Source organism: Anas platyrhynchos, chromosome 1 (genome assembly GCF_047663525.1).
Source record: "Anas platyrhynchos isolate ZD024472 breed Pekin duck chromosome 1, IASCAAS_PekinDuck_T2T, whole genome shotgun sequence".
Lineage (NCBI taxonomy): Eukaryota > Metazoa > Chordata > Aves > Anseriformes > Anatidae > Anas > Anas platyrhynchos.
This window is the reverse complement of record NC_092587.1, coordinates 77010812-77034898: the sequence shown is the minus strand read 5'-3', so window position 1 is coordinate 77034898 and position 24087 is coordinate 77010812. Positions and strand designations below refer to the sequence as shown.

Below are 24087 nucleotides of genomic sequence, written 5' to 3'. Positions count from 1 at the left end.
AACCCTTGCCCTCACAAGGATGGCTAGGAATTTACAAAGTTGCTATCTATTTTCTGGTTTATTTTCAAGGGTATCTCCATGCACTGCTGTAAAAGATTGCAGCAGAGATTGCAGCAGTGCTTATGTGAAAGAGTAAAACCCAATGCAAACTACTATTTCTTTTGAGAATTTTTCACAGCTTATTCTGGCCACGTTTTATTAAGTTTACTCTATGCAGAAACTGACCTCTCTGGTACCGAGCTTAATTCTGATAGTTCCAAGGAAGAAAAAATTGCTTTTCTTTGAAGTGAATAATAGCTATGATTAAATAATAATAATAATAATAATAAACTCATACACAAAAGTTTAAAACAAAATGTGTTCTGGAAGTGAGGCTTCTTGACTGCTTAGTCTTCTGAACAAGTGATCCCATGTTTGCTGAAAATAACCGGTGGAAGTAAAAGCAGTTTGCTGATGGTGATCTTTTGAAACTCTTGCTAATCAGTCAGTATTCTGGCTGGCTTCTTTAGATAATAAACATGTGCTGAAATCAGGAGAATCAGGCTGATGATTAATGTTTTAGTAGAAGAATATTTACAAAAGAATGTTGTTGAGACAATCCTCAGAAATTCTCAGTGTGGTCATTGAATTTCTACAAGATATAACTGTGCATCCCCTGTTCTGTTCCATGGACCTTCCTAATTCCTGATTTTCTCCTTTGAAGATGATATTTTGGTTGATCGGAATACCTGTGATTTACATAACATCTAATCTTTTTACATTAATGACTCCTTATGTGATAACATTATCTTTATTTGTATAATCTTGAGGTGAATTTGAACATCCACTGTAGGAACTTCCTTATTTTATGACTCTGATTCTAAAATAATCAAGGCAAACTGATGTCACAATTAAGCTGTATAAAACCACATTGAAAGATGGGACAGCTTGAACTATGTTCATGCTCCTTCCAAAGTTTTTAACTTTAAAGTAAGGCCTATATAGAGGGAAGAAAGTACCTTCTGCTTTTAAAAATGACATGAACACATGCCAATTAACACGATATTGATGAAAGAAAAAAAAGCTTGTCGTATTACAGCTATTGCAATTAATAGCCATGAGCATGGCTATGATGTACTACATGAAGTGCTCAAGAAAGCAGTCCATGGTCAGATATATCTGATGTTGCAGTGTAGTATCATTGACATATTTTGCTACTACACTCTTCAAAGTGTCAAAAGTGTCTTTGATTCTCAAGTTATGAGGCACTGTATAGTGTTTTAATAACAGAAATATAACACAAAACATACTGAGATGGGCTTTATATAAATATATACAACTATAAATACATAAGTAGTAAAACTTCTAGTAAAATGTACTGTAAATTATGTTATATTTATATTATAAATTATACATATATATATATATATACATATATATATAAAATGATGAAGTGTGACTCTTATAACCAAATACTCTGTGTTCACCACCACCCCCTCTGTGCTTGAGGTCTCTAGGTGCTCAATAGGAGCTTTTTAATTATCTTTCCCTGTTTGATATTGCTAAGTATAATGAATGGATTGCAGAGAACTTTTTGTTAGAAACCTTCTGTACCCTAACAGTGCTGGTAGGCACAGCGATACCTGGCTGGATTGCATCCTGGGACTCATTCTTGATAAATTTAAGATCAAAAAAAGACAGATTTTTCAAAAACATGCTCTGTTAGTCAACCAATACTTCCCCATCACAAAGGAGACTTACATTCTTTCCAGCGAAAGTGGAGAAAATTGTCTTGCTTATTTGGGTTGAGCAATTCTGTGGGTTTTCCAGCATCACTTCATCATGACTGAAAACTACAGGGAATACTCAGAAATCAGTGATTCAAAGAGGAGCTTGGAGAAGAAAGGCTAATTCCAGCAAAAGTTATTCATTCCCTGCTGATGATGGGTAGTTGGGTATGACTGTAGAGGAGGAGATATTCTTTAGGTTATTTTGTTTGTTTGTGAACATGACACGTAACAGTGGATAAGACTGATTGGTAAAGAAAATGTACAGTAGACCTAATCAACTGCAAGGAAATGGTGTCTTAAATCAAACAAACAAACAAACAAAAAAACAAAAACAAAAACAAAACAAAAAAAAAACAAGCAGAAGAGAATGAGAATGAACTGCCTTAAAGCTAATAAAATTCATTTTTATTACTCAGAATAATTTAGGTAAGTGATGAGAAAGGGGAGGAAAAATAGCATTTCTGTACAGTTTGGTTATTGTGTAATTTTTAATGAGGAATTTCACAACATCTCTTCATATCATCTTTTCACAAAGTCTCTTCATAGTAGGCAATGTTTGCTACTGACTACAGTTTATAGGAACAGAAGAAAAAATAACTGATCTGCAGAGTGAGAACTTGAATCTGTCATGAATTAGGGTTTACTGGTTTTCTTGCATCACTCAACCACAGTGTAAACTAGCTCCTGGGCGTGGGGTCTGTCTGTGTGCATTTTAAATCTTGCTTAAAGTCTGCTTGATTGAGCTCCGGAATGGATCTTAAATGCTGAAATGACATGATGCTACTCCCCTGAGCAGGGAATAATGTTGCCATTTGGGGTACATTGAGACTCAAAAGAGCAAACAGAGAGTTGGTACCCAAGAACCCTTGGATGCTGAAAGTGCTCTGCTGTTACCTTGTTTTGAAACCTGGCGAGTCAGTTCATGTCATTTCCTAATTTGTACTATATGTAAATATATAAAGGGATTTTGTGGGAATTAAGTAACAGTTTTTGAAGTAGCTCTAACAAATATTACATTTATGCATCAATGCTCTGTGGATTGACGTTTGTCATTTTAATTTTTATTAATTATGCGATACATGTGACATTCTCTGATCAAACACCATCTTCTGTTGCAAGTGCATAGGATCAAAATAAGATTGTTTCCTACTCTGTAAACATCTTCTGTGGAAATGACTGAAAATGTGTTTATTTTGTGTTAACAACACAGAATATATGATTTTATTATTATTTTTTAATTATTATTTATTTGCCATGTAATCTTTCTTCCAAAGCTGAGAAAACTGCTTTGGTTTATATCAGAATTCCAAATTCAGTTTCACTAAAATTGTGGAACAGTAGTTGATAGAAAGAGAATCAAGTTATATAGGACATAAAGAGAAGAACAGGTGAAATAAATTCAGGAGAGAAAATAGGTCTTTTAATAATTGTTGAAAAGAATGAAAATGGCTATTCCCTGGAACAGCCTATAAATTATTGTTTGTGTAGACATTACTTAACATGAAGTGTAAGAGAGGAAGCAGTAGACAGAAAGTAATTGGTCTATAAAAAGCAGGTAAGAGAATGGAGAACTTGTATAAAAGCAGATCTATAAGTCCTGAGTGCAGGGTGATAAGCATTTCAAAAATAAATGAACAAGGAAAACATATTTCTAAACCAATAGAATTCATTTTGAAAAAGTCATATTCTGCATGTGGTATCTTATGCTACAGTTAACTCCAGTGGAGACAATGGGGCTACTTCTCAAGCAGCTATTTGATTTTAACATTTTTTTTCTGGCCTTTCGACAATATAATCAATTCTAGAAGATTGCTTTCAGAAAAAGAAAGTGATTCTAATGTCTATGTAGGAAAAGAATATTTTGATAGCTATCATCCTGTAAGTCTAGTTGTAATCCTTTGAGAGGCAAGAGAACAAATACACAGTAGAAATAAATAAATAGATGGGAAACATGAAGGTTCATGAAAAACATAAACAACATTAAATATAAAAAACCTTGTATGTAAAGCAGAACATAATTATTTTAAACATTTAGTGGATTTAGTCACATGCCTGCCCTTCTTGTAGGATACATGCAAGATTCCTGACACTAAATGGGTGGATTAAGATCTTGAAAAGTATAAAATCTTCTGGAAGGAGCATGGAATTCAGTCCATAAGTATGTGTGCAGTGTGAGGATTCCCTTCATAGGGTGGTTCGTGTATCTCATCTGAATCTTCCAATTAGCCTGGATGTAAGTGTTGTTTCATTAATTAAAAACAGATAAAGTAACTATAAAAAGAGAAAACAGTAACACACAGAGTTGTTGAGAGGTGGGTAGGATGATGTTTTACCATATGCTTTGATTTAGCTACTAGAAAGAGGCAGATTTACTGAATGTCAGAAAGACAGGTATCTTCTTTGAAAAGCCACAATCACAGAGATCTTCAGAAGAATTTCTTGAGTAGAAATGAGGAAAAGGTTCCTAGGACAACATATTCTGCACAGGTGTCCTTCATTATAGTAACTTTTTACTTATGCTTAGCCTATTTGCTCTGTAGCAACATCTGTCTCTTGCATTATTCTGAGGTGTCTGGAAAAAACATGGACCAAAGGGAATACACTTGTGGTAGTCCTTTGCCTGCTGTAAACTTTCTAGGTTTGGGCATAGTATACACACAGTATATGTACACAGTGAGTGCCTATAACAATATTTTTAGAAAGATTGAGAAATAGATACCCTATTCTAGAAGTTTGAACAAGTGAATTTTAGTACACTCACTGAAGTTTCAAGTGGTGCAGCAAAGAGAATAAAGCCATAATATCAGAGGAATCAAGAGGAGACTGCATGGCAGCAAATAATCAAATGTAAAATTACAAGCTGATACAGCTGGCTGAAGTAATCCCAAACACAGATAATCAATGGGAGTGAGGAACTTGGAAAGCAGTAATGCTGAAAAAAGATTTAGGTGTGTTAAAAAATTAGATATGAGCTTGTAATGCAACAAGGCAGGAAAAAAGGCGGTAACAAGATAATTTTCTCCTCCTCATAACTGTGCTAAGATTGCACATTGCATTCGTTTCTGGCTGCGTTTAGAGAAGTCAGCAAACTGGAGGGATTTCAGATGCAAGCAACAAATGATTAAAGAATTGTGGGAGCTGATTTGCAAGGGAAGACTGAAAGAGGAAAGGCTAAATATGGGCCAGTAATAGCAAAGTAAATATACGCTAACTGTACTAAATGATGCAGATGGTGCATCTCTAACGTGGAAGAGGAACAGTCCACAGTACTGAAAGAAGCTGTGTAAGAAGAATTTGGGGTGAAAGGAAGCAAACATGAGGCAGTGTTTCAGAACAGTGAAGGTTTTTTTTTACAGTGTACAATATTCATAGTGGGAATGGGAAGTCTCAGTCTGTTTGAGACATTTTAGCCCAAATGAAATAGCTGGGAGCACACCAGAGGGCTAAGAGTGGATCATTGTTATATACCTGCTTCATGTGTGCTGCAGAATTGCACTGCCTTAGGAGAATAAGGTGTATGAACACAAACACAGGCCCTTAAGGGTGCAGAATATTTTCTTTTCTTTTATTCCCCAGCTTGGAGAGAGGTTCTCTCCACACAAGAGATCCTCCAAATTGCCCACAATACAAAGGATGAAATTTTGACCAAATCATGTGTGGTTTGTGAGTACTTTGCTTCCTTGTCCTCTCGGCTACTCATGCAGAGGAATGAGGTGAAATACCTCATTGGTATTTCACCTTGGTATTCTCCATGGGCTACCAGAGAACAGATGAGATGATCTTACATACATTTGTTCTCTGAAGACTGTGGTGAATCGTAGTATGAAAGCCGAATAGCTGGGGACAGCCCTCTAGTCATTGCCAGCCTATGGCATTCTTTTTTATTTTAGTAATAACTGCTGTTCAGACAGTCCTCTCAAATTTTTGAATGGGAGTTAGCACAGACAGTGGGTTTGTTTCATAGGAAGAAAGAGGCAATGCAATTGTTTTTGACACTGGATGTAGATTTCATAGTACTTAGAAAAATGGAGTTTTATGTGGGTAGTAAGCAGGTATTTTTAAAAAGATAATTAATTTACAGCACATGATTTTCAAACTATTAGAAGGATTTCACGTATGCTGAAGTCTCTACCAAGCTGTTTTGATAAGTAGTCTTATTTTTTGTTTAGCAAGGTCTTAAGGGTGATCTTTAGTCCCCCAGGGAAGAGATCATAAAAGTCTTAAAAGTGCTTTTGCAGAGTTTTATTTATTATTTTTAAGCATAAAGATTACTAGCAAGAAGATAACAAGGCTGTCATAGTACAACATGTTCTTTGTTTTTGCAGGTTAGAGCTAACATATTAGGAGTTCTCAAAATGCCACTTTTGTTTGTTAAGTATTTTGAGAGCAAATAGATGTAATCCTATGTTACATTCTTAAAATGAGTTTTGCTGGAGAAAGAATTGGTAGGAGAGATCTGGTCTGAAGATCTGTGTCAGGAATTATGTCACTAGCCATGTTTACCCAATACAAAATAGTTGTTACTATTTTACTAAAGATTTGCAAACTTTTTGTGTTGTGAAGGGCACACTTCATTGAAAGAAATGGGATAAAGAGATGGGCTAAAAATAAAACTAAAATCTGTAGCACAAAATAAATAAATAAATAAGCAAACTGTTAGACATCCAATATAACAAGGCTCTAAAATTTCTCACGACATTTTCTTTTTCTTTTTTTTTTTTTAACTTCAAACATAAACAGTTTGCATACAATTCTTTGATTTGCAATAAATTGAGTAGTAATGGTGGGATAAGCAGTAAAAAAATACTAAACTTGTGTTGTATGATTTGGGATGGGCTGGAATGAAGATTAGCAAGAGGAGAAGAAATGTTTGTCTTTAAAGCATTGGTTATCAGATTGTGCTCTGTACTGTAGATAGCCTGATAATGGTATGTTGAAGATGTGCAGAGGGTCAGCCAGTCACACTGTGCTGGTTCCAACTACTTTCCAGGGAGCTGCAATGAAATCAGTGGGAATTAAGTGAGCATACGTTGTGCGTTTTCAAAAATTCTACTAGGCACCTTCTTCTGTCTTTGGATACTTTAAGTCCTTGAAAAATCTACTCTTATATTCTGTATATCACAGAGGGTAAAGTTAGAAATCAATATAAAATGAATTAAAAGTTATTCCTTCTTGTAAATGCAGCTGAGCAGTTTCTAACTCATCTCCAAACCTTGGAAACACTTGAAATTTTCTCTTGCTCATACAGTTATGACTGCTGTCTGAGCATCATGGTATTTGGTAAAAAATCAAAGTGTTTCAGCATTGCTGTCAGCTATTGTGGGGTGGCACTTGATATAGGAGAGTTCCCAATTTCCAGGTTCAGTTGATTGGTCTGTAGTGCACCACAGAGTGATATAATGGCTGAGTGTTTATTACATCAAAAAAATGAAAATACAACTTCTATGGGGCTTTTGTCCAATCTATAGGCTTTTTACCTGAATTATATAAATTGATTTATATAATTCAGCTGAATTATATAGAATACTCTAAGCCTCAGGAAATATCTATTATTGCCTCTTTTACATAAGGATGAAAAAGGTAGGAAAAAGGAAGGTATCTTATGTAGCAGAGTTTGTAGAGCAGATGGTCTTCTTTTTGAGCTTCAAATCATTTTCAACCAGGTTCATAGATGTCAAACACTGGAAATACCTGTTAGTCTTCTCATTTAAACCTCTGCTGGTATATCTTCTGTCTCATCAAGTAGAGGTGGTTAATTAGATACAGAACTTGACATCAAATAAATACAACCTGGAAGACAAGAGGTAGTAATGATTGCCAAAAAATAAAAATAAAAACAAAAAATAAAAAAGTGTAGCACCAAGCAAAGTATTAACATTTTAAATGTTGGATGGAGTCAGGCTTCTGTAAATCAGATAATTGGTAATACTTCCATATGGAACGTGGATTCTCAAATGCATCATATCATCAAAGCCAAAACAAAATCTGACTTGAGTTTATTTCATTTGACCATAGCATAATCATAGTATAAAGAAAAAATGTACATCTCTACTTGGTGTGTTTAGTCTACCTAATTCAGGTAAAATTCTTTCTTCTCTGCCATAATGACCTCTTCAGCTGACTCTTCAGCCCTATTCATCAACTCTTCATTCTCCATTACATTTCAGATCCTCCTCATCATTATAACCTCAATCCTAGGGGGAAAAAAAAAAAAAAAAAAAAAAAAAAAAACAACTTAGTAAGAATAGCTGTCAGTTTGCATGGCTCTGATTGCAGAACCAGAGCCTGAGGATGTACATCTTTCTAGGTTTGATTACGTGACACCTTTCAACATCTCTTTTATCTCTCCTCGGATTATGTGTTCTTGTCAGTTCTTAGTTCCTAATGGTATATTTATCTCCTTCCTTTTTTTTTGTTTTGTTTTGTTTTGTTTTGTTTTTTAAATCTCAGTGCCTTTTACATACTGTCTTCCTTTTCTTCTCTGTATTCTCCACTGCTTCTTTTAAATCTTCTTGGGATCATTCCTTTATATCGCTGATGAACAACTTTGTTCCATGAAGGAAACATATAGACAAGAGATGGATTTAAATGTAAGGTAGAAGCAAAGACATTCTACAATGTAAAAAGCACGGTATCCACTGGGATGCCTTGAGGAACATGTGTTTCATCTTACTGAAGGTGCTAGGTTCACAACCACCACAAGCTATATAAGATTATGGTACTATCTGTAGTACAGTCTCTATAACATAGAATACAGAAGGAGACAATTTTCAAAATCACTTGAGTGATTTAAAGACATGATTCCCATTGAAAGTTGATGGTACTTATGCCCCTAAAGTTAATTACATTAATTAAGGCAAGATCCTAAATGGAAGGGTAAGGAAAAATAAAAGATCATTCTTGCTTTGTGAATATTGTATGTGTGTTGTTTCTTTTAAACCTTAAAAAATACTGGAAATGTCAAGTCTTGTTTTTCTCTTAATTGCTGGTGGACCTCCTGTGGGCACTAGGAGTGTTTTTATAGCTTTCAGATTTTCCCTTGAAGTAGTTATATTGCTGAATCTTTAACATAAGCTTTTAGGGAAAGAATATCTATTAGGCAAAATAAATAAAAATAAATAGCAAACAATAGTTAGTACTGCTTAAGAATCATTTGTCTGTAGAAGTGTGAAGTATTCTGTTTTTTGATTATGTCTCATGTCTCACTGTTAGCAGCTTCCTGGTCACTATGGAGATTATAAAATAGATAGGCCTCAATGTGTAATGTAAAAAGCAGAGAAAAAAAAATTGCTTTCGTGTCTTCTTTACACATTATAAACGAGCAAAGAATGTGCAAAATTCCAACTTTGAAAAAAAGAACCTGTTAGGTAGCTTTTAGGATCACAAGCTCTTTAAAATCAGACAATATCAGTGCTTGTTTTAAAGACTCAAGTATTTTATTCCAGGTGTTTTTGTCTGCAAAGCCAAAAGCCTGTTTCTTATATTTATATATATATATATATATATATATATATATATATATATATATTATTTTATTTTATTTTATTTTATTTTATTTTATTTTATTTTATTATTATTTTATTTATTTTATTTATTTTTTCTGCAGATACTGACTTCTTGCATTCCATATGGTGGTAATCAACAGTTTCAGACTTAGTTTAGAGTTTTCTTTACTTCGATTAGTGGTTGGTTTGGGACAAAAATTTAGTGTCACAGAAACACATTTTGTCTGAGTGCGATTGCAGATAGCAATAAAGTACATGGTTAGATGAGGAAGGAGAAGCTGAAATCTATTTAGAGCACTAAGTGATATTTTGGAAATCTCACTAAGAACAACCTGTTTCTTCTCATTAGGCATTTTGCTGTCCCTTTTTAGAGCTGAAATAGGTCTTGCTTGGACCCTGCAAAGGAAGAGAGAAAAGCTGAAAGATACAGTTGGAATGAATAGGTTCTTTTAACAGCAAAATGTTTGCACTTTTTATGAGAGCAAGGGTAACATTGTGTAATCTTTTAAAAAAGCTATTGCTCAGTGAGGATAAGTCCATTGTCCAGTGACATGACTTTTCCTGTCAATCACAAAGGTGACAAGGGGGCTAGATTAAGTAAAGCTTGCCCAAGATTAACAAAGGAAGATTATTGACCTCATCCTGAAAGGGCAGAAGCCTGTTTTATCATTAAACCTTGGAAGAGGTATTTCCTCCATAGATGCTGCTTGGCGATACAGCAGCAACTTTATTGTAGCTAAACAAGTTGTCCTGTGGATTCTAGCTTGAGACAGAAGCAGAAGACACGAAACGTGGTCCAGTCCTTTTTCTTGTTGTTGCTGTGGGGGACAGAAGGTCCCAGGGTGTTTCAGTCAGCAGGATCTGTCTAGGTCTTGTCTCCCATTCTGAAGTGGGAAAAGCAAGAAGCAACAGCATCAGGTGTGGGTGAGTACAATCCCAGCACAGAGTTTGATGAAATGTGCCAGCACCCATTAGCAGGGCGATTTGCAGTGCAAACGAATGGTAGAGCCCCATCCATGGCACAGCTGCTAACTGCATAAAACTGTTACCAGGATTAACAGTGCCAGAGGATGGAGTGTAATCACACTTGAACAGGTGAAACAGCTACGCAGCTGAAGAAGACTCTTCTTTGGGAAGAGTGTTTCCCCTCTTTTGGTGACTGAGATAGAGGACTTCGTGGGGCTTGATAGACCTCACTTTGAAATGTCATTAGTGGATATACCATTTGTTAGGGTGTTGTTGCTTTTCTCTCAGGTAGCTAAAAAAAAAAAAAAAAAAAAGTCATGCAAATTTGTCCTTTCAGAGAGGGAACCTGCTAAATCTCACATGTTAGGGGGACCTTCCTTCTCAGGGGATAAATGTTAGGCTGTTGCTGGGATATCTTTCTTGCCACTAAAAGCTTTCTCTGGTGTTTTCAGGGGGATGGTTAAACTCATGTACTTACTTTTAGAGGAGTTTGCTAAAAGCTTTTTAATTTTTTATAATCATTGACATGAGTAAGTTTTATTTGGAAATATCTTGTATTTTCTTTTTATATTGTTAAACTCCAGAACCACTGAAATTTCTTTTTCGTTTTCCTCAATAATGACGTAAGAAAGATCAAAATAAACCAGAAGAAAGTAAAGTGAAAGCCAAGATAATAACTGAGCATTTCAGGTGGTTGTTCTGAATGACAATAAAAGGACCATGGACAAGTGGGGAAGGCATATTCTCGAGCTGATCTGCTAGAGTATACGTGTTGAACTCTCATCAATGCCACTAGCTGATGTGTGCACTCATCCGCTGGTACAGAAAGGAGAGGATTCCTCTTAGACTGCAAATCACGCAATGAATGTGTGATTGCTACAGATCTTTTTGAATGAATAATTCACTGGTGTACCATAATTTAGCCCACTGAGATGTGATTGCAGCTGTTCCGCTACTGTATATGTGTTTTGATTAAGTGGAGTGTATGTTAAATCCCACAAGTGTATAAATAGCCCATGTATGTGATACGCAAACACCGCATACATGCACACATAACAAGAGCAGTCTAGAGAAAAAATTTGTTTGGGGGATGACTGCTTAGATGTGTGGTAGACTATATGATTTAACTTTAAAAAGCTGTGTAGAGCATTCCCTTTTCTTGTCCAACTACAGTCTTCTTAGCTGTGGTACTATGTAAATATTTTTAGCCAGAACTGTGATATCAGGGCATCTCTCTCTTTTTAATGATTTTTTCATTTCAAAACCTTTACAATATAAGAAATTACTTCTTTGGTGCCTATTTTACAGGTAGAAAACTGAAATGCAGACACAAAGGTGACTTTTCCCATGGTTACAGAGAACCTACAAGAACAAGGACTTGAGTGTTCAGAGCCCCGTCATTATGCTTTTTCTCACAGACTACTCTTCTGCCTTTCCCCATCATACTTTCTTTTCCCCAGAATTGGAGGCAGAAAAAAATCAGGGATACTAGAAATATTGTGGGTTCCCTTTCAATGTTAAGCAATTTGAGAGTTCAAAAATTACCTTGAATTACCTTACATATCCCTCCAATCCTTGTGTACTTACATTTCTTTTCTTATAACAATCTTGTTATATACACAGAATATATTTGTAAGTGTAAAAACACTTGCCTGCACAAAAAATGCATGTGGAGACAGTGATGATTCTTGGTGATTCCTAGGCAGCTGTTGCAAGTCCTTTGTGTTTGTGTCCAAAATGTGACATACACAAAAACATAAGTGAGTGTCTTTGGGGTCCATTTTGGAATAAAAACAAGAAACTAGTGCCTGATAAAATTTGGAAAGATATTGTTTCTATAAATAATTAATGGTATAGGTAGGTTTAAGAACTAAGGATGGCATTTGGCTTATCTGTTTTTGAAGTATGAACAAGAAAGTAGCTTTCAGGATATTTCCTCTTGGCATTGTCTGTAGGAAAAAAAATTACCACTTGGTGACAATAGGTTTGAATGTTCGCTAAAATCTGAACTGATGCTGAAGTTCATTACCTAGTTCATCTAGATCAGCATTAAAAACTTAGTTTTCTCAGGTCTGTACATGTGGAAAAAAATGCATTCAACTCCAACTGACTTTTGAAATTGAACATTAATAACTAGTAATTTTCCAAGTGCACAACAAAAATGGAGGGAGTTTCAAGAAAATAAAGGAGTGTGTCTGTTGACTAAAGTTGGAAATGTTTTCAGGTCCTGGTCAAAAGCTCATTGACGTCAGTAGAAAGTCTCTCATTAACATCACTGGGTTTGGCTTTTGGGGCATATGATGGCCCAGATCGTAATCTCAGTTAAATCCGATTCTGTTAGGGAATTTATTCACTAGTATAACACATTCAAGCTGCTCAAAACTGTTTGCACCAGAAGTTTTCTTAACCAACAGTAGTCTTTTTGCCAAAATGAAGTAATCTGTGAAAACAAATACATTCTTTACTTCATATCTTCCATGTTGCTTTATTCGAATTTCATTGAGATAACTTCTAGCAATCAATTTTCTACTGAGGAAAAGATTTTTTTTTTTTGCTGAAGAGTCGGGGTTTAGGAAAACCTTAAAAATTACTCAAGAACAAAATATAAAGGTATTACCAAAAAATCACTAAAAATGAATCCTGTCTCCCTTTCATAAAATAAAAACACTTTAAAAATCAGTAAGATTTTTTCAACCAAGTCTGTAACTTAGATCAGAAGATGGTCCAGTGGCTTTTGTAGAAATAATATTAATTAAACATCTGGAATACAAAAATGTTATGGAACAGTATAATCAGAAAGAAAAAAAAAAAAGTCTGGAGAATCTGGTAAAAATTGTTAATGTTTGCCATGGTATATTATGCAATGCATGTTCTCATTTTTTGGAGTCTTTGGCCTAAGTTTTGCAAGGTATAGATGGTATACATTAGCAGAGAAAAAAAAAATGTTTCAGAGATTTGTACAGAAAGATATCAGAGATAAAAGGGGAAAGGAATATGTGCAGAGAATATTGCTTTATGTTGGAGGAGGCGTGGAGGAGAAGGTTCTCACATTAATGAAGGCGAGTTTGAAGATGCTGGAACCATTTTTGGTTTCCATTAAAATTAATGAGTAGACCTCTGTGGACTCTCACGTGAGGAGGGTTGTGTGTATATTCCAGGAAGTCATAGAGTTTTGTCACTGTGCTGCCAATGAAAGTCATTAGGACCACCTTTGTGAAAAATACTGTCTCTACAAGAAATGAAGGTATAAGATAGAAGAGGGGAATAGAAAGAGAATTAGAAGATTGAAAACTATTGCTTCATCCCTTAGAGATGGAAGAACTGCTTGAACTGTGTGTTAAAATAAATCATATGACAAAGGGCATTTATATTTGATTACTATTTAATTTCTTATAGCAACTAGCCATCATGGCATTAAGTACTTTATAAAGTCAGGAAATTAATAGTCCTTGTAAAAATTGAAGATATTTTTCCAAAGAAAGCTGTAAAAGAGCAAACAATTAAAGGTAGTCAATATCATTGTTATTAGGAAACCTATGAGTACAACACTTCTTCTCAATTAGGGAAAAACTGTATTTTATGTTTCTCTCTTGCAAGCTGATCTTTGTTCACTTCAGCCTGTAATCTTGGTTTATGCTTTATGGATAGCCTTTGTTCTGGGTGTTTTTGAAGCATTGCATGCCTTTTTAAAGGTTTCAACAGAAGAACAAACAGCAATGAACTCAAAGAACAAAGGATTTTTCTTTCTTTCCATGTTTTTTTTTTTTTAACTTCTTTAAGAAAAGAAAGGTTTCAGCTCATTTTTCTCTTCTTTCAGGAAGTTGATGGCAATAAAGTGATGTCTTCATTTGCCCCGCACAACTCATCTACCTCACCCTTGAAGGCAGAAGAAGGTGGGCGTCAGAGTGGAGAGTCATTGTCCAGCACAGCCCTGGGAACCCCTGAAAGGCGCAAAGGGAGCCTAGCGGATGTTGTAGACACCCTTAAGCAAAGAAAAATGGAAGAGCTCATCAAAAATGAGCCAGAAGGTAAGGCCTGGGAAAATGGCCAAAATTTTCCGTTTTGTTTTCTTTTCTCCAGTTTCTTTGGATATGTATACTTCTTAATCTTCCTGTTTTCTGCTCCATTTGCTTTTTCTGGCTAGCAAAATTGAAGTAAAGAACTCATAGTTTTTGTCTACATTATAGGTAAATTTTAACAATATCCCATCATAGTTAACATATTTAGCTCTTTCCAAATGAGAGCCTTTATCTGACATATGGTCTTCTTATTACAGTTACAATAGACACATCATCATGTTAACCCCCTCAATATGGGTATAATGAACATTGTAGTTTTAACAGCCTGGGGATCATTTACACCACTCCTTACCCCACCATTTTTAGAGCAAAAAGCAGGGTTATCAGCAAAGTATTTTTTTTTCTGAAATCTTGTGAAAAGTAGAAATGCCATTATTTGAAAGGTAAGACGTTAAATGTGGAATTTCTGAAAGCTTTTGGATGGAGCATGTCTTACCATGTCATTCTTTATTTACCTGTAGCTCAGGGTACAATGCGAACAAACAAGAGTACAGGCTTTCTCTGCATTGTGTGTGGCCAGCAAGTTCAGCCCAGACATACAGGAAACATCTCTAGAGAATCAGTTTCTTTTTGGGACTGTATGTCCAGTCAGTGATGATGCAATTTGTGCTCTGTGGACTAAGGCCAAAAATCTCATCCCTGAGAAGCCACAGAACAACTTTAAGTAAGATTTTCAGCTCCCGTCTTTTTGGGGTAGAGTCAGCTCCCTGACTGGAAGGTGTGATTTTCACGGTATTCTCCATAGGTATCCAGCATGTATATTTACAACTAGAGTTCCAGGAGTCTGTAGACCAGTTGGTGTTGCATGAACTCACTGAGCCTTATTCCCAAATGCACAGTAATAGCACTATGTTTTCATTTACATTTGCCTATCCTGTTGTAGAAATTAATTTCAATTATTTGAAAGCATAGTCTTCAAAGACACCTCAGTGTTTAAGCTTGAATTGACATCACCTACAACAAAAATTTATGACAACCTCCATACTGGAATGAAAATATGGATGCAGGCACAGCCACACTGTCACATACATGAGCATGACAGGACTGTGAATTAATCTTCTTGTCTTGCCTGGAACATGCCGTAAGGGTCTGCTGGGAAACAAATTCTTTGCCTCAGCATTTTTTTGAATATTACATAGAATCACAGCATTTCATTTAGAGTTTACATTGACTTAATGGCCAGTGCTATGACCTACCTTGTGCCTTTGAATGGGAAAGTTCTTTCCTGAGTATGGCGGTGGGAGGGTGGAAGGAGACCAGACTTCTATCTGAAAGAGCAGGGGCTTCTGTGCAGTGTATAAATAGTGTGTTGACTATGAGGTTGTACCATCTGCACCGACTTCATTGAGGAAAGGCCACAGATAGCCATGAGAATGGTTACAGAGCCTGTGCATTATCTCAGCTCTACTAAAATGAAAATATACAGTACAAACAAAAGATCTACAGCTTTGTGAAGAGATTGGAAGAGAGGGGAGGGAGAGAAACTGAATGTTGGGCTTTACAAATGCATGCACCAGAAAATCTTTTCTTTCCTCTAGCCATTGTTCTATTGTCTTTCAAAGGCCATTAAAATGAACAGCAGGTTGTGATGAAAATTTCATTAAGCCCTAGTTAAATCATTATGAGGGTGCCATATTCATGTCTGCTTACTCCCCATCCAGGAAAAAAAAAAATGAATAGAAAAGGTTGTTGTTTTTTTTCCCCTTTCTCCTTAAAAGCAAACTAACAAAAGTTCATAAGTTAGAAGAGAATAGGAAATGGGGCATGAAACAAAAGGAGGCCAGTTAGGTGAGCTGGCTAGGAAGAAAATTAGACTTGCATAAGAGCATTGAAAGGTGTTGAGGGACAAATACATCATTTTGACAAGTCTCCCTCCCCTTTTCCTTCAGCCAACATGATTGTTTTTAAAGTGGATAATTAAAAAATATGTATTTCTGGGTGCAGATGGCAAGACTGTTCTTAGAGATCCTCCACAGATTCGAGTCTCTTGCCCTAAAAGAGTTTCTTGCCCTAAAATCATGCTTGTAGTAGTACACACTTGTACATATTGTAATACTACTACAAGCATGATTTTTCAGTTCCAACTACAGTAGAACATCTACATATCGTCATGTCTTCTTCATGTAGTGCTGAAGTACAGAAGTCAGTCACCACTGGTCAGGTAATTAGCATATTAATGAATTTCCTCATGAATAAGAAAAGTTACCAGTGAAAATCTTTAGTAGTACATGTAGATAAGAATTCAACAATGCATGATCACTGTGTATTTCAGTAATTTTTAGCCTTTCTTATCTGTGGAGCTGTGTAGGGTAAAACCAAGAGTCTTGGTTAAGCTTTGCTATATTATGTCAACAACAATGATATAATACTTTATTTCTCTTTGGGAAGAAAGGGGAACGTTTGCACCAGTAACTGAGGTTTAATTAAATCAATTTCCCATGAATCTTTCGAAGACCAAATATGAGCCAGATTCCCATTTCTCTATGTACTCAGAAGTTTATATATTATTTAACTTGTACAATGGCCTGTGTTTGCTCTGTTTTTATTGTTTGAAATTGCCTTCTGAATTACTGTGGGAAATGTGCTTTTGAAGCATTCTTTCAAATGGCCCGTTTCTTCAAAATGGGAATAAAAAGAAATGCTGGTTAGACAACTTTAGGTCTTGATCCAAACCTTCTACCAGTCAGTGAAAGATTTCTCTTTTCTTAAATGGCTTGTGAGGACAAATGAGATATTCCAAAATATTGATACAGGTCTCACTGTTTTAAGAAAGTTTATTAACATAAGGCAAATGGTTTTCTTAAATTACGTTTGTCAGAAAGTAAGTTAGCATTTAGTAAATTTTTAGTAAATTACATCAATAAATTACATCAACTTTTACAGTGTTGTGAAACTTAGTGCTCAGAGTGCATGAATGCACACGTGTATGCATGCATGTATTTGAATATATACATGTGCCCACACATGCATTGGCAAGGGAAGTATCTCTGTTCATATAAGTGATTTCTGTGTTGCTTTTTTGTATATATGCCCTTGGTTATTATGTTCCCTATAGGAAGCCATACTACCTACTAATTCCTAAGAACTTTCCAAAAGCTTGTCACTTCCTTTTCTTCCTTGCATATATGTTTGGTTTTGATTTTCATAGGGTTTTATACTTAGCTCTTAAGCCCTGTGCTCTTTTTTTTTTTTCCTGTAAACTTGCCATTTTACTTTTGCTTTATGAAAGTACGTGATTGACAATGAGTCATACTGACACAGAGGCATGGAGTGTTACAGTGAACCTAAAACTTGTGGAATTTTACTCATTGCTAATACAGTGTTCATTTTTCTTCTCTCAAATTCTGCAGAAAATCCTTATATGCAGCTTTAGTATTTAGGCCCCCAAAGGCATAAACCTATTACTGAAGTCACACAATGTTATTTTAAATGAAACATTCTGTCCTTTCTAACTTGAACTTCAGAAGAGGAGTCAGTCCCCTTTTATTCCTGGTATACAATAATGAAGATAATGGAGTGGGTTTGGAGAAGCCTTATATACTGTGACAGACCTCAAGCCCTTGCCCTGAGGGTCGTCTGCCGACCATAGGATTCCTTTTGCAGCTAAAATCATTAGGCGAATGAGATACAGGCATGTTTTTCTTCTGTTTTCTTAAGGCATCAGAGGATGGCAGAGACTCTCTGTCTGTTCTCTTCATTTGTAGAAATGAAATGGAAATCTCTTTGAAGTCACTGAGCTTGACACAAGTTCATGAAAGCAAAGACCAAAGCAGCCACTTAGCTTTTTCTTGCACTATTAATGGGATTGGATTGCTGTATTTTAATTTATGGCCTGTGCTTGTGGAAAATTAAATCTCTGAAATCTGTGTAGCCTTTGCTCTAAGCGTGTGGCTTGGCTTCTGGAAAAAAAATAGGCAAACAAGTAAACTCTCTCCTATTTTTAGAGTTTGCTAGAGTGCTCACTGTCTCTTTACATCTCCTAAATTTTAATTACGAATCAATCTTCTTTTTCAGTTCTGTTCAAAATGTATTCAACAGGTTATGTATCTGTGACTTTGTGTTTTAAACAGCTGTACTATGTATTTTGAGGCTGGATCTATATTATTGTACAGAATATGTAGGAATTCTGGATAAAAGGGATTATACGGACATCTGTCTGACCACAGAAGCTGTGTGTATGAGTGTGTGCACATGTGCATGCATTCATTCATCTGCATGGATAATTCTTCTTAAATAAGAATCTTTGACACTCAATTCTTTTTTGTTCTTGTTCTGTAAATACATATTCACAGACATACATATAAAGTGTGTATTTATAAATAAAAATTTATATAAATATGCACACACAAGAATTATGTATATTTAGTGATTAGTATTGTTCCTACTCCAAAGTTTCCATCTACTAGTCCTTAGGTCTTCTGAGCAGGAACAATTAATCTCAAGTGTTCAGAAAGTAGATAGTGTATATTGAAGCAGGGCTTCAACAGGCAATGTGAATACTAGATCTTCATCTATAATAGTATACTGCAATAGTATAAGTAATTATTTTGTCAGAAAGAAAGTGATGAGAAAGGCATCTTGGGCATGATTTTTGTCTTCTGAACATCCCCCAAAGGCTATTTGTGTTTGATGTTTAGGTTTACATTATAAATCACAACACCTGTGTCTGTGGTAATTTAAATGGCTGTTGTTTAAGCAGTTCTGTAGTCTATAAAAGTGTACCATATTGAATTCAGGCTCTCTAGTTGAAATAAGATCCCAGAATATCTCCTAATATTATCAAACTTTTAATCACCATATCTTTTAAAGAAATCAAGAGGTCTCCCTCTTCTTAAGCCATAAATTCCGGAGCAGACCATTAACGGGCACAAGAGAGTCCTTTGAAATGCAGACTCTCATTTTTAAATTATGTCTGATGAGATGGGAAGACATAAAGTGAACAGATCCAGGGGAAAAGCCTAAGGATACTCTAATTGGTTCAGGTTTGAATTTCTTTTATTTGGTGCTGCACTGTCCCTTTGACAAAATACACGTTGAAGAGGCTTTGTAATGCTGTTCTACTGAAGGACAAACAAGGATACTTTTCAGTTGAGTACTTTTAAGTTTTGTTCATACACTCCTGCTGCTGTGGAAGGATGCTTCAAGTGCATCCATTGTGGTTCCATGTTCATCTATGCAGTCTGTCACAAGAAAATGTGTCTTGTAGAGCAAGCCAACATTAAACTTCCATGCACTTCTTTCAGAGACTGCCATATGGAAATGTACGTTCATATACTGCTGATTAAAGAAAAAAAGATGATGAAGTTTGTAAAATAGGCCTATATAAAGAAAAGGCACTCTTAAATGCTGTGGTATCTTAAACTCTTATTAACAAGTGCTTTAACTCTGGAACAGAGGTAGCCTAGTTTGAAGTCCTGCCAGCTCTTACTTGCTCAAAGTGAAGTTAGTTCATTTGTCACCTTCAGTTTTCAAGTGTTTTCCTTCCTAATAGTTGAGCCTGATAGTCATGGCTTATTTCTATGGATGTTTTCAGAATTTGCTTAGAATCCCTTCCAAGTCTCTCATGCTTACATCCTCAAAGGCTTGTAGCTTTCGGATTCTTCTTTTCTCTTTTGATAAAGGCATCTGAGATGCTGATACAGCATCTTAAATATAGAAGAAAGCATTATAGTCAAGCGAGATGCAGGAAACTTGTGCTTTTGGAGTGAAAATGTAGTCCCTCTCCCCATTCCTGTTTTAGAATGAAAGTCTTCTCCGATGGGTCTTCATAATTAAAATTTCCTTTCAGGGTGCTTTCAATCCATAATATTAGACAAGAAGTAGCCAAAGCTAAATGCATGCTCTCTCACTTCCCAAATTTTATATTGCAGCATATAAGTGGTTCACCAAAACCAAAATAATGATTTGGGCTCCTGTCTGCCCCTAACTCCCCCAGACAGACAGATTCTTCAATAGTTGTCATTCATTTCAGTGGGTGTTTTCAAAGCTTGCTTCCATTTCTACCACTTTTCATTTTGATTTACCTGTTGCACCCAGTGTATTCCAGCTATATCAGCCTGCAGTCTGCCTTTTTTTTTTCCTCTCTGTTTTTTTTTTTTTTTTTTAATTCTGGAAAAGCCATTAACTTTCTGAGCTTCATTTCAGCCCATGGATCGCTGCTGGAGAAACCTCTGACCCAGACGGGTAATATACAAATATACATGAGGGATTGTGCCAGCTCTTTCTGCACACTTCTGTGCCACAGCTTTTGGGGATGTCATTTATTTAAGAGTGAAGAGCAAGCCACCTGTTTCTCAGGCCTCTTGTCCCTCATATTAAGGGTTCAAGCCCTTGCTGAATAGTAACATCTTAATCTGGGCAACATGCACAGCATTTAGCAGAAACCTATTTGTTGAGCTAGCAGGGTTTGTAGGATTTTTTTTTTCTGTCTCTTACCCCCGAGGCGCTTGTCATGACCGTGCATATTAAAATTAATCAGACCTCCCAGGCTTGTGTGACTGTGTGGTTTAACATGAAGAAGTGGATCTCGAGCGCTTGCCCTAATTAAATAGGCCTGCTTGGTTTTGTTCTAGTGGATACTTGGTCTTTTTTTTAATAAGAGCTGCTCGTGGAGGAGGCACGGCCAGCACTAGAGGTAGTGGAGAGCTCACTTCAAAGTTCTCCCCACCACCTGCGCCCAGAGGATGGAGACCTGAAGGGCTCCCCGCGTGCTTTTTTAACAGCACAATTTGTGACAAGAGAGTGGAGGGGGAAGGGGAAAATATGGCCAAATGAGTGAGAGAGTGATCAAGGAGGGAGAGGCTAGGAGCTGGGACGAGCATGTGAATTGGCTTTTTGAAGTTGATTAAGATGACCTGTCATACGGACTGCTTAGCTTCAGATCTCAGTCTGTGCCATCAGCTATTCACAAGGCTGTCTTGTGTCTTCTGTTTACCAGAAGCGAGGGAAAGCCTCTAGTATGGCAAGGAGAAGCATTTGCAGCAACTCCCACTTGCTTGTTTTGCTAATGAAGTAGCCTTGTAAAAACATTCTGAAGTTTGAAGCCCTTGGTTACTTTTATTAGTTATGTGTCTGTTTAACATCAACATTTTTAAGGTGGTTTGAGTGTTGCCACTTTTGCAGGAATATATACATCTCCCACACTGTAAATAAGCTGTACTGGTTAGACAGAACTCCATTCATAATCATTTCTTCTCCTACAGTTTCATTGTATTGTGGTTTCTATATTGCCTCAGGAGAAAACATGCTGTATGTGTGTGATTTCTTTACTGTAATGTATAAATTCAGAAAGCATTCAGACTAAAGGAGAGTTGGAGGGAAAAAAAAACACAACTAAAACCTGTTATACAGTAATCATGGGCTGATACCATTTAGCAATCAACAAGTTAATTTTAGCCAAAAATTGTAGAAAATTTGGAACAGTCAAGATTTTTAGACAAAATGTTTCATTGGAAATGATATTTTTTGTTGTTTTTAAATGTTTAAGATGATTAATCTGAAAGAGAAATGAAAACATTTCAATTAGGATTAAATAAAACATTTTGGGTCAGGTGGAAACAGCTTTTCCCCTGACTTGGTTTGGCAGCTGAAATGAAAAAAAAAAAAGAAAAAAAAAAACACCAACTAAATGAAAATGACTTTTAAAACCTGGAAGGGTTTGGGGATGGTTTTGTATCTAATGACCTGAGGAGGACAAATGAGCAGTTGTTATAAAAACATATATGTATCTGAATGTTATACATTATGGTTTTGAGGATAAACTGTAATATTTTAGTCAGAAAGGCTTTCAAAATTTGATTTCCTCCAAATGTGCAAATTTCTGTCTTATGAAGCCTCAGTCAGAAAAGTTTTGCAGCACCTAAGGCATTTTACTTTGAAACAGATTTTGGAAGTTTGTCATACTTCATATGCTAGACATAACTTGGCATGCCTTTACAGCGGGAACCTCAGGGTATATTCCAGAGGGCCTAGAAATCTGAAGTCATTACACCCCCCAGAATTTGATTTTGCTTTCTATTAAAACTCTTGCAATCCAGTACACAAGCAAAAAGCAACCCTTTATTTATCTGTTTCCAAAACAGTTCAAATTGTTGAAGTAAAACCCAGCAGGTAGGATGATACTCCATTGATTTAAAAATTTATTGCACGTCTGTGCACTAACTCATTGCCATCTTTCTCTTTTTTGAAGTATTATTATTATTCCTATTTTATTTTTCGTTTCAAGTCTTGGCACAACCCAAATGTAAAGAACCATATTGACACTGCCAAGCATCTGTCTGGTGCTTGACAGCATCATAGAAACCCATCCACTGTTTCATCTAGGTTGCTATTGGTTATTTAACAACACAATGCAAACTGTGCAGTGTGGGTGTAGATGAAATGGAAAGAAAGGTTGAGGTGGGGGGAAGGAGCCCTGTACAAGTAAATACATCTTTCATCATATCTTTTGTTTGGTCTGTTTGCTGTGTGCTATTCTGTAGTCGATAGAAGTTGTTTGACAGTTCTGCAAAAGGGTAAGAAACCTTTTCTGAAACTTTTATTCTTCTGCATTTGTCTCAGCACAGAAAGTTTTCTGCTTTTGTTTTTCTTGCATTGCTTTGTTGCCACCTGTCTATTGTTGAAGGATTTTTCTACGCTGATGTGACGTAAGTTGGGACTTGTGAAACACTACTTACTGAGTGCTGATCTTGTACAGGTGAAGTGGACGTTTAGAGAGCTTATGAGAGCTTTACTGTGGCACCCTTTGGGGCAACAGCGTCCTTTCAAGCTTGCATTTTATGTATTTATTTAGTCAGGGGATGAAGGTGAAAAGGGAAGGAACAAAAAAATTCAGTCTGTGCTTTCTACTGAAGAAGGCCCTGTTAGCACTTGTGTGACTCTGAGATGTTTAGCCTTGATTTAATTCGTATTTAAGATCTCTCCTCCCAGCACATTAATATAATGTCAATGTAGAATGCATTGCATGGTGTAATTACTGAAGAGAGCAGTAGTTGGGAAAACAGACGGTAATTGAACACATGGCTGTTTATTACAACAGGACAGTGCTCCTACGCTGGTATTTAGGGCATTAATAGGGAAGAATTGATTTGTTGTTTTAAGATGAATTCAATCACTGTTGCTCGGGCCTTTGTTTGTTCAGGCCGAGTTATGCTTTGTTTGTGTTATGTGCCCAAGAGGTTTACACACCACAGTGTGGCATTAGTCATGCCGAGGGCTTGGGAGCAGAGAGCCATTTAACTGAACAAAGGACATTTTTCTTTTTGGCTCTGTTTATCTTCCTCTCTGGTTTTGTTACCCTCTAATCTATCTCTCGCTCCCTTTTTCTCCCCCAGCTTCCCACCCCAAACATTTTTGATTGATGCAGAGGTCCTCCTGCTTTCTTCCTCCCCCCTCCTCTTTGCACACCCTCCCCAGGAAAAAAGGGGCCCTGATGGACGGGTGGCAGCATGGGGTTGCGGCACCGCACACATGGGAATGGTTGTTCCCAACTTGGTGCAAGAACGAATTGGTGCGTGTAGGAGGAGCATTCAACTTCCAGGAAAATGATTAATTTCAAAGCAAACAGAATGGGAATTAGATGTACCCCTGCATGTCTCAGCCCTGATGTTTGGGCAGGAGGGAAGGTGCGCACCTTGTGTAGCTCTTGCTGGATTCCTTTTTAGCTTGAGTCCATGTGGGCCACCTTCTGCGACTTAATGAGCCTGCTGCCCTTTTTCTCCCTTTTACCAACGTGAGGCAGAGATGGGAAGAGAGAGCCACATCACTGCA

General features: G+C 36.4%; 1 protein-coding gene across 21 annotated transcripts in view; it reads left to right on the top strand.

Moving 5' to 3' along the window:
* Positions 1–24087, top strand: part of SOX5 (SRY-box transcription factor 5) — a 645179-nt gene that overhangs the window by 406650 nt on the left and 214442 nt on the right. For all 21 annotated transcript variants that reach the window (XM_072042398.1, XM_072042388.1, XM_072042411.1 and 18 more), the window contains one exon: positions 14058–14268. In XM_072042398.1, coding sequence (XP_071898499.1) covers positions 14058–14268 — 211 coding nt within the window. The remainder of the gene's footprint in view (positions 1–14057; positions 14269–24087) is intronic.